Source organism: Pagrus pagrus (genome assembly GCF_965226575.1).
Source record: "Pagrus pagrus genome assembly, chromosome: 4".
Lineage (NCBI taxonomy): Eukaryota > Metazoa > Chordata > Actinopteri > Spariformes > Sparidae > Pagrus > Pagrus pagrus.
In genome coordinates, this window is record NC_140188.1 from 20,542,608 (window position 1) to 20,554,883 (window position 12,276).

Below are 12,276 nucleotides of genomic sequence, written 5' to 3' on the forward strand. Positions count from 1 at the left end.
AGTTTTGCATGCAGTGATACTCCAATCCTTCCTATTGAGTTCTGTGGAAAACATATGCGTCAAAGTACCAGGCATAAAAACTGTCAGGTGACGTAGTATAAAGAGTGACCAAGTCCGAGTTGGACTGATGTTGGGGCTGAAGGATGGGTCGCACAAAAACAGGACTTTCACCCTGGAGGCCAGTGTTAATGTCTTGATCAACTTTTAACTTACGTCTGTGAGTTAATGGAAATATCTTACTTAACTTGCATCATGTACGTAATGTAACTTTACCTAACCTTGATCTTTTTCCAAACGAACCAAGTACTTTGTTGCCTAATCCCAAACTACGTCTGCTTCAAAACATTGACCATTTGTGTATGTTAGTTACCAGGATGATGAAGGTCATCTGACTATGGATCTGCTCTTTACAGAAGTTAATGGGAAGGACTGGCGTATCACCTGCACACGATTTGAGAGTGTAAAGGTTGGATATTTGCACGCACATTGTTGAGACCGGATTGTGGTAAATAAACCATGATTAAATCAAACTTAGGCAACGGAAAAGCTCTCAGACCTTCGTGTTGATAAATATAGAGCGCACCGCTTCCTGCATCTGCCCTGATGTAAATCACGGGGTGCAGAATCTTCCAATGTGAATGTAACTCCTGGGATCCTGATTTATATCATCTTAAGTAAGAATCCGGTCAGACAATACAACTGCAAGCATTCTGGTCTCCAGTGGAACTGACTTGGTAATTAGGGTGAAAGCTAAAGTCTTGGCTTAGCTTCATTGGTAGGTCAGCTTCTAAGCAGGACAGTGAAGGCACCCAGCCAAAGACACTGTTTAAACATATGAACTACAAGGACAGGTGAAAACCCACTTCACCCAAAGTCCATGCTTCACCCTCAGACCTGAGTCGAAGTTGACATTGTATACTAAGCCTTGGTCTTAGCCCAAATATAGTAAAATCCTTGTACTCATCAACATACTTGCTTTAAGCCCCCACCTGCAGCAGTTATCTCAGGTCTACCCACCTACGTGTCCTAAAAGTAATCACACAGCTCAGAGGCGTAGCTGTTTTTACAGTTAAAGGAGGTATAATTAATCAAAGTATATGTGTTTCCTCAGCAGCGCCGCTCTCATGAGAGGCTAAAAGTCTCATGTCCAGAACATTCTGTCTACATGGTGACACATTTCCCTCCTCACACTATCTGGTTGCACACAACCGATTTTAATGGTCCTTATTGTCTTCTTTACAATTCATTAAGTGCCAACGAGACCCAAGTGTATGCTGTGAACGGCTCCTTCATCATTACACAGTGTCTCAGCAGCCGGTTAGTGCTCTTCTCATGAGAGAAAACAGGTCCCACAATGATGTCAGTGCAGCCGTTGTGTTCATGCAGCACAATGCATTGACAACCGCCATTCACATCGCCTCTGCAGCCGCGGGACTTTTTCACTTTGAGTTCCTTAAAAAACTATATGTGTGTGTACGTGTGTGTGTGTGTGTGTGTGTGAAAATGTGAAGATGTGTGTCCATTGAGAGGTGCGTGAGTGACAGAGAGGTTCATCCCTAGCGCCTGCCTTTCTAAGCACTGCTGTGGGCAGGGCCATCTCCGCTGACAGTGGAAGGGATGTGGCAGGGGCTCGGGGATTAAGGGGCTTTTAGCCGGGACTGAGAGTGGCTCTTTCTCCCTGTGACAGAGAGAGGTGACGGGCCGTCAGCGCACAGGGGACAGGCGGACAGCCAGCCAGAGACATCTGCATTCATTCAGGACAGCGGCTTATCCGTGCACAAAAAACACGCCCTCTCGAAACGCCCTCCATCCACGCTCTCACACTCTGTCTCACGCACATGCACACACAAGAGTGTAAGTGGACACACATGCAACACACGGAGACACAAAACCCTAATTCCGGGATCGACCTTTCCGTGAGTTCACACTGTCTGTTCACATAAAAGGGAAAATGGCAAAAGCAACTACAGTTGCAAGACTGCCGGAAAACCAAAAATGTAACTGGATGTGAGATTTTTGCTGTTGTTGTTGTGCCTGCTGTCTAAAATACACATTCAGGTGTTTATTTTAGTTCAGATTTCTGTTCTGGACATGTATGCAAATTAGTGCATGTTTAATTAGATTAGTCTTATTTACAAATTTAAACATAAAATGATACAGAAAATGATTGCCTTAATGTTAATAATCAACTGGGGAAGTTTCAAAGTGATATCAGTTAGATTTTTTTTTATTCACCTTCAAGTGTTTCCCCTACAAACTCTATAGGCTAAAGTTTCATTATATCAAATAAAAGTTTGTGATCCAAAACTTTGTAATACAAACACACAATGCAAATCTGTTAATTTTTTTCCCAGTAGATCATTAGCAATGCAAGATTTTGTGTTGACAACAGTTGAAATGATGGCCAGGCATCTGCCTCTCCTCCTTCAGTCCTCCCATCCTCTCATGACCAGGAGGTTCAGGAGACAGGCAGGGCCAGGAAAGACCCTGCCCAGCCACCTAATCCTCTACTCCTATTCACCATCACTGCTAATCTCCTTCACCACCTCCCCACCACCACCACTGCCACCACCAACACTATCGCCTCCACCTCCACCTCCGCCTCTCACTCAAGAGGTGCACAAAGGCCCTAAGCGCCCCTGTCCCGCCCCACTCGCCATCCCAACCCTTCTCGCACCCCTAACCTGCTCCGCCCATCGCTCCTACAGCAGGAGGCACCCAGTTTTCTAAGCCCAGGACCCATAATCCCGTGGGGCTGCGAGTTTGGGTGAGCCCAACGGCTCATTGAGTGCTGGATAACTCTCTCCCGGACTCTAACTCTCTGTCTTATTGTTGCTGCTGCTGAGAAGAGGACAGACACAAATGGAGTTTGAATTTCAATGTGCCTAACGACTCAGAGAGAGAGAGACAGCAGAATATGGACTGGTGGGCATCCAGGCGTTAAGAGTGTTTTCTAGGAAGCCATGGAGAAAAACATGCAAATACTGTGGGCGAGTGCGGGCCACCTCATCCTTATTCTGTCACATGAAAGATGGAATGCAATATTTTGGACTTCATGTGTTTTACCCTCTAGCTTCATCATTTAAAAATATAATGTGTAACATTAAAATGTCTGAAAACTACAAATCCAGAAAAAAAATTATCAGGGTAGCGGTGCGCTTCATTTGGTCGCCTGTTACTATAACTTCCGGACAAACATCAGATAACACATCAGGAAGTTAGCGAATGAGATTAAACATACCGTGAATAAAACTTTAATATACATTTTTATGCAACTGTTAATATTTCTGCTTGAGTCACATCACATAGATTTTCATCAGCAACGGTGGTTGTTCCACAATGAAAACAACATCCATGAACCCACGCTGCTTCACGGCACCATAAAAATGACATTATTTTAAAAATTCTTTGAGCTGTTACTTAAATTTAAGCCAAGACCCTGAGCTAAACCCGATAAAACGGCTCACCGGCTTTGTTCTGGTCTGATCTGGTCCCGGGGAGACCTGGGGATCTTCACTATAAGGTTGAAGGGTCACTTCACTTTCCATTCAGATATTCAAAGCCATTTAGATTTATTTCAAGACCCTCATTCTTTTTATAATCAGTGTTTCACTGCTTCTTCTGATCTAAACACAACATTAATAAAATAAATACCTTGTTGTTAAAATTCAGTTTAGTTATCTTCTTGACTTAGATTTTTCATATTGACTTAGATAAGATCATCTGATTGTATGAATAAACATTTCCCATAAACACAATTTCCTTTTGAAAATCATGAACTTACTCAGAGCGCTCACCCATAGATTTCTCTCAGCTCACAAATAGAGCTGAAACAATTGCTTGTTAATCAGTTGGCAACTCAGTATTTTGATAATCAGTCATTAGTTTCAGTAATTTTTCAAGCAAAGATTTGCTGGTTGTCAAATGTAAGGATTCGGCTGCTTTTCTTTGTTATTCATGATAATAGATGAGCAGTCTTGTACTGTTTGTCGGACAAAAGAAGCAACTTGAAGACGTCACTTTGGGATCTCATAAAATAACCATTCTTCACATTTATTGGACATTTTAAAGACTTTATGGAACTGATTAATTGTGAAACCAGCAGATTAATCGATAACGAAAATAATTGTTAGCAGTAGCCCTTCTCACAAACGCACACACACACACCAGTGAGCGTACGCCTCCTCGCACAGTCAGCACTCCCATTCTGCATACGACAGTGTAGGTGAGCGTCTCAGCCTGACAGACCCCTCACCGCTGCCTCTCTACCTCTTATTTACCGAAGCTATCTTTCCCATAAGTCACCATTCCTGTATTCATAAAGCATCATGGACGCCATAACTCACTCGTCCCCTTTATGAATAAAGCCCCCGAATTTATGGTGATGGCGCTGAGGAGCGGTGGCCTCCCTGGTGACAAACTTCCCCCAGTCTGTCACCACTGGCCTGGGCCGCTCAGGGCCCTCCATCAAACGCTCCAGATGGGAGCGCCACTTTAGCGTTCCCCGGCCGGTGACATCACCTCGCCGCGCTGCTCAGAATTGATGATGAAAGCAAACATATCTATCTTAACTCACATTTACCAAATCAATTTTATTTTTACAGACCCTCCGCAGGCTTATTGGCATATTGACGGTTTGCAGGCGGGAGGGGGGGTTGAGCAATGGGCGAGGGATGGTAAACGGGTGGGCATGGGAGAAGAGGGGGGGGGTCAGGAGGGCTTAATGGCGTTTACCATATTTAATGCAGAGGGATGTCATCACTGAATATCCATTCTGAATAATGTGGCATTTCATCATAAATTCTTTACAACTTATTTACTTAATGGAAAGAGTTATGGCTCGCTGTCAGGACGGTAATTAAACATTGTGATACAGTGCTGCCTCGCCAGGATCCCATCTTTCCTCTCGATCCCCCCACCCACCTGCCCCCAGACACACACACACACACACACACACACACACACACACACACACACACTCACATCCTCAGCTTTTTAAATACATATTATTATTCAAGCTCCCCATAAATTACCGCCGGATTAAAATTCATGAAACCTCTTTTTCCTTTATTTCCTTCCCTGGGAAAAAGAATAACCCAGAGAGCTTGTTCAACCGGCTGTAAATCTCTCGGTGAGGGACAGAGAGTTTTTATTAAGATTTTGCGTTATGAAAATGGGCAAAAATGAAGAGTTTTTCCCCTCACTTCAATTTAGGAGGCATTTATAGATTGCGTCTCACCCGGCAGTTGATAATGAGGGAGAAGTTGTTTCCTGGAGAAATGCAGCCCAGAGTGAAAAAAGAAAAAAAAAAAAGAAATTTATTTTGGTTTGGTCTGAGCCAAAACCACTGAGTCAGGGCTGATGGGCTGGAGTAATGCTCTATGATGCAAACCCAGCGAGCACCGGTCCAAATCCAAAACTATTTATATGAGCCGAATGTTGATACTTTACCAACACCATTTTAAAGAGCGGGATTAAAACAGATTTAGGGGTTAGGAAGACTCTAGTAAGAGAAGGAATGCTGTATTGAATCATCTTTTTATTTAAACCTGTGACTTTTCGCTTTATGAACTGCATGCTCAGCGACTCTTAATGAGCTCGGTTCTGTCTTACAAAGGGACAAAGGCCTGAATATGAAGGATTTAATCCTCACGTCCAAATTAGAGAGGATCTATTTCAGGAGACTAAATGAGGCTGATTCTCTGCCAGCCTCTTATTCCTGCTCCATAAAACCGAACTAGGCGCTGACACTGACGGAGACCACATCTAACCTTTGACCTTGTCCTGTGACCCTGCCTTCGATTTTTTGTGCCGGCTGACCAATATGTGATTTGCCAATGGCCGCACTGGGTCCCTAACCAGGATGAAAAAGGGATTTATGGCTTTTCATTTTAATTGAGTTGAGAGCGCAACCTCGACTCCCTTTTCTTTCAATGGCACTGAGCTAACATTACATCACTGGGCAACAAACGGCAACAACAGCCTTGTGGTCACTGGGCTAAATGTGAACATGACGCCATGGGAGGAAATAAAAAGAGGACTGATGTGAATGTTACAGTGTGTATCGGCCAAGGAACCACCCCCCACCCCCAACCCCTTGTCAGAAAGTGTGCTACTACTGTTGCAGAAAAACCTTGTGTACACTCGAACCAAAGCTAAGTTGCTCTGTTACATGTAGAGCAAATTCATCCCATCCTGAAACTACGGAAAAAGCGATGGTGGCCAATGTAGAAAGAAAAATGTGTGTGTTGGGAAGGCTTGATATCGACATTTGCAGATTCATTTGAACGATCTGTGTATGAAGGTACAGACTCTGCAAAGCAATAATTCGGATCACGTTAAGAACGTTCACATGAACTCGTCTACATTTGTTCCGTTCCTACCTCCCAGCCTTGAGTGGGGTCTCGGAGACAAGGCCTGTGCTCGCCTTCATATGGTCCAAAGCGCTCTCCGACGTTCACCCTCCTCCGGCTCCAGATGCCCAGGCCTCCGCCTGGAATTGCTGACTCTCGCAGTTCAAAGTCCAGGGGAACGGTCAATTCATCTTCTTGGGGTAAAAAGAAGCCCTGGTGTTGGAATGACAAGGGGTCCTGGGGCGAAGCCTCGTCATCAGAGAGCGGAGGGGACGCCGGGTCCTCTGCCAGTGCCGACGATGCCGCGGGATCACCGTCAGAGCCGCATACGTCGTCTAAGATGTCTGACGGGTAAAGGGCAAACTCATCGTCGCCATCACCTGGGGAAGAAACAGAGAGTCTCTATGTGAGGGTGGTGCTCAGGGACGTCTTTGTGATTGTTGGATTATCACAAATTAACGCCGGCAGCAGGGTATCGTTCTTTAATAAGTTCCTGAAGCCTCTTGTCTTCATCTTATTTCAGCTACTGTGGACAAATGAGTAAAACATACAAAGCGTGCATGTACAAAATAAACAGCAGAAAGTTTTAGCAGGTTTGAAACAACATGGCATCGTGTGACAAAGCCCTCTGTTTTCATTGAGCTCAGCAATAAAGAGCAGGAGAGCACGGAGGAAGCGACCTTCTTTCTAACGTCAATGTTTTCATTCTTTTTTCTGATTTCTATGCTCCTGGACTAGGAGACACCTGACAGACACATTTCAATTCATATAAAAGTTTAAAACAACACCCGATGTGTCAGAAACAGGCTTATGGAGTTAGAAAACCCTGCGGCAACAAGATGGTATGTTTGCCCTTTGTTTGAGCTGATGCCAAGCTGGGTAAGCTGGGTCTGCTCAGCATTGTACTGCTGTGACTGTTTTATATTTCCCTTTCCTGAACTCTTTCTACACCATACAGTGAAAACAGAAGGAAGCGCACTGGGGTTAATTGTGAATAGAGTGAAACAGGACATCGAAGTGCGACCCTTGAACCCACACTGGGCTTCTTCGGAGTGGCACACGTGGCTGGTGGAGCTAAATGGTCGGAAGAGGGATTGAATCATTCACAGCGCCGGCACAGTGTGGAGCTGTGTCAGAGAGGTTACCGTACAAGCAATTAGACAGGTAAGTATTCAAGCTCACGGAGAAGCCATCGTGGACAACAGCCAGGTGTCACACGGAGAGACAGAAAGACACTACGAGCCGGAAATGATTCACAGGAAGCTGCCGCTCCCCCAGAGTGCATCTGAGATGGGCTGTGCCTAACGCAGGCTGACAGGGCACGGGGAGAGGGGGCTCCGCTAATGAGGCTCCACAACCCATCCCTGGGCTGAGGAACATTCCTGAAGGGCTGCCTGTGTGACACTGTACCGCTGCGCTGTCAGCCGTGGAACCTTTGATCCACACAGATACACACACACACTCCTTGTTCACTGGCCATGAAGTAACCGTGCTTCTGATTGACTGAGCGGGTCGCTGTGATTGGCCACAGGTGGTCATAAACTAACCTGAGAGATTAACTCAAGACCTGGACAAAATCATTGCACGGTCTCATGTACACTCTTTGCCGCAAACGCAAAACACAATACTTGCAGCACGAGATAAGCCGAGTGCATTGTGTATAAATATCCTTAAATTGTGTGTAACTTCCACTTTGGCAAGGTCGAAGCACGATGTCTGGTGAAAAGGAACGCTAAACTGTCAACTACTGCATGCAGTAAGTAGTACATGAGCTGTTTTCCTCTGCCAGTTGAGAATCATAATTCCTGTCAAGAAGTGTGTTTGCTGTGGGGGAAGAAATCTACGCGTGAACACATTGTGCTGAATCAGCTGTCTATTACACATATCTGGCCGAGATTTCTGTGTTATGTAGTACATGTGTGCATTGTATCTATAACTTAAATATTTCTCATAATCATTCCCTGCAGCAATGCCTGATCACAGTGTCTGTGCAGCTATTGTGTTTGACACACACACTGTGTGGGCATGGCGTGTTTTCGAGGGGAAACTCTTTTAAAGACTCTGCCGAGCCGGGCCGGGCATGAAACCCAATGTGGCTCTGGGAGTCAACGTAATGATTTTCAGCACAGAGACTATGTAACGCGGTTATGTGAAGCTTGCCATATGTTAGAGGGACAAGAGCTTTTAAAGGTAACCGTATCCCTCCATTGCTGTTTCTCCGCTGACATTTCCCCCCTCACACTGGTCTCCAAGTTTATATTTGATTTAGACCAGAAATTCCCCGGGTCCAGTGGACTCAACGAGAGCAGTTCAGCTCATAAACATATATGTTTCTGTAAGGTAAACGTTAGCCGAAAGCAAATATGCTATGTTCGGAGTTCTGAAAATTGTGGTTTTGTGTGCAGATGATTGATAAGTCAAAGAGCGTAGCTCTGCTTAGACGTGTGGGGCAGGAGGGACTCCGAACACAGATGATCGGATCGGTATGTGTGTGTGTGTATGTGTGTGCGTGTGCATTTCTGAGTGTCCCTGCCTACTTAAAGCAAATAGTCCTGTTTGTTTGTTCAGTAATGGACATTACTTCATCACTGCAAGCTGACGCCCTTCATCAAAGAGGGAGTGCTAAAAGAATTCTGGGTTGTGAAGGGGAACTCCAGCTGGGAGCAGAATCACGGCTTCAGCCGCATTATTAACAGAGATGGCACACTGTGATTATAAAAGAAAGCAAGTGTAAAACTTTGATGTTGCTGTATCTGAAAGACAACACAAAAGATTAAGCGCAAAATAATGAGGAAAACAATATTATCTCCTCGTCAAAATCACGCAGGAACAGATGAAAATACATCATACAGTGTAAACACAGATATGCACACGCACATGCGCGTGTATGCCATGTATTTAAATGTTCGCACTTGACGCCAAATTCATTAATTTTTATTAGGAGGGAAAACATTTGTTCCCGCGCCTGCTATCTGCATGGGTGGAATGATTTTCACCTCTGCCACGAGGTGTTGGGCGGACTCATACATCACACGATTACCCCGAGCAGCGAGCAGGGCCGCCATCATCAGGGAGTGAATTAAAGATGATAGAAAGAGCTATTAATCACTGTGACAAAGCCCCTAATGGAGGTGTGACCCAGCCACTGCCGACGGGACGGCAAGGGGACGCACCCACGGGACAAATGGATACATATGTTTACAGAGAGAAATAACCTACCTGTGGACATAGTTAACCCCCTCTTTCTCATTTTTTTTCTGCAGCGCTGTCTTTCTTGCTCTCACTTCATCGCAGGATTGTCCCGAGCAACATTTATCCATTTTGCTGCCAGCAATTTCTCTGATAATATCATTTTTTAATGCCACTTATGTGTGTATGTCATGTGAAATTTGCCTTTTCACATGTAAAAATCACAATTTCACATGTGAATTGCATTTTTTTGAATATTTTGAACTAAAATTGTCATCTAAACTGGGCAGTTCACAAGTGATTTGCTTTGTTCACATGTGAAATTTTTACATTTAATGTGTGTCACATAAATTCAAATGTGATTGGCTCTTTCCTCACACGTGAATACAAAATATGAACCGTGAAATCAAGTGAAATTTTCGTCTGCGCACATGAATTTCCTCATGTATGTAGTATCATTGATAACATTCAGCCACTAAATGTGGTATTCCGTCTACCCACTACCATTGCATTCATGTCACAACACCGCTGGTGTTTCGAATCATCTGCCCCCCTCAGGTAGTTGCTAGTTTGTTGCACTTCCTAACGTTGCTAACACTAGCTAACATTAACGTTGTTATCGCTAGCTTACATTAAAGTTGCTATCACTAGCTAACATTATTGTTGCTAATGCTAGCTAGCTAACATTAACATTTCTAATGCTAGCTAACTTTAACATTGCTAATTCTAGTTATCACGACATGATACCAACTGTCAGATCTTTTCCGCAGAGATAAACAAAATAGTTATTTTGGACCTGACACACATTTTAAAATTATTAATTCACAACCATGATAATGATTTAAAGCTACAAAAATAGTTTTCTACAAGCTCTGTAGATGTATTATTTTTAAAAAAATAATATGTCCACGTAAAAAATAAAAAATATCAATATGACCTTTAACTTAAATGCCAATAAAGGCATTTAGGTCAAAAATACTATTTTTTAGCTCATGCATGTATGTATACTCACATATTCTTGATAAAACAGTGAATACACTGCCTATACTGTGAATCATTATATATATTTTCTTTATCATGGGAAGCTTAAAAAAGTACTAATTTGTCAACAGGAAATGTCCCAGTTCCTCTTGTACCTCTGGTTTATACTGCACAATGCCAGACAGGCTATAACACTGTAAGCTATAAGGTGAGAACATTATTCATCTACTTAAGCCGCACCCAATTCACAGACCACTTCATCTTGCCAGATAGAGAGGTCTAACAGTTGACTGATGGGGTCTTAGATCATGAAATATGGAAATGAACTCCTCACCTTAGGAATAAGACCGGCCCTTATGCTTATCTTTAAGCATCATTTGTTGCCTGTGATAACAGACAAATGGGACGGGGGGGCTTACCCTTGTACTACAGGTCAGACATAATCACACATGATCCCCCCCATTAGTCATCACATCCAAATTCAGAAGGAGGACTCTTCATCATTCCCTTGCTTTCTCTTTATATGTCTACACCGGGAAAACCATGAATATGTGTTTGTTCTATTGTTCAAACAGTCAAGTACAGTTTGTATCACGCTGCACTGCTGCTACACCAACGTAGGAATTGTTTGGCGGTTTCAAAATAAATGGGAGGGGTTGTGCTGGGATGATTGCTGTTATTGTATATCTATTCATTCGCCTGAAAAATGAGGATACCCTCAGGGAGATGTGGGCGTAGACATCTGGGAGAGACAAGTCACTATGACTGAATTCAAAAGAAAACAAAAGTAATTATCTTTCATTTGGTTAATTTTAACGCTCTCACAGCTACTGCCAAACAGAAAATGGCTGCTGTTGATTTGCCTAAGCACTGTTAATTACAGTGCATCAGTTTGTGTCGAGATTCCCCCAGCAGGGTGTATGGGAGAGTGTTTGGAGCCCCATGCCCTCGGGAGAGGCAATAAGCTTCCTAATTAACTCTGTCTTTGTGCTTAATGGAGGCCTTAGCGCCGCTTTTGGGGAGTCTTTTGGTACGCGGGTCCGCTGGGGCGACTGTGGTACCGAGTGATACAAACCGCAAACACTCATCACCTAAGGTAGCTGTATATGCACAGCTCTGGACCATTGTTCATTATGTATCTCTCAATATTTACATCTTCAATGAAAGACAAATAAAAACTGTAAAATATCATTTAACATTATTTTTAAAAGATAAATGATAGTAGTTTTTAATCTGCTGTCATGTCAGTATTTGTCCCCTAGAAAATCTATCATCACTGCACTGAGGAAGTCCATTAAATAGTCTTAAAATTAGGGATAAACTCGGGTTTTGCTGCAGATACTGCATGCCATACTCGCAGGCATTTTCACAAATCTCCCCATTCACATTGCACAAACTGTTTAAGCACACACTCACAGACACACACAATGAGGAGCAGAGCTCTTTACGCAGTCTTAATTAATGAGAGCATTGTCTATGTTTTTTCACCCCTGTGTTAGTCAACTGCTCCAAATGGAAAACACTCCATTAAGGGCCCTGGGCCGAGTTACCAATTAACACCGCACAACAAAACTGAAACTTAGAGCTGGTCCCTCTGTGCACACACACACACGGACACCTAATTAATTAGCATTAGTTGTGATTAATAATGAGGGTCCTTTAATGGTAAATCTGCAGCTCCGATGGCAGCCTGACACAACAAAGGCGTCTGTGTACGCGGCAGGATTTATCTGGGGAGCTGCTTGGGGATTTT

The 12,276-nt window shown here is 43.6% G+C and overlaps 1 protein-coding gene across 11 annotated transcripts in view; it reads right to left on the reverse strand.

The window, feature by feature from the left end:
• mecom (MDS1 and EVI1 complex locus) overlaps nt 1-12,276 on the reverse strand; it is a 142,753-nt gene that overhangs the window by 92,901 nt on the left and 37,576 nt on the right. For all 11 annotated transcript variants that reach the window (XM_084350602.1, XM_084350610.1, XM_084350607.1 and 8 more), the window contains exon 2: nt 6,384-6,733. In XM_084350602.1, coding sequence (XP_084206728.1) covers nt 6,384-6,733 — 350 coding nt within the window. The remainder of the gene's footprint in view (nt 1-6,383; nt 6,734-12,276) is intronic.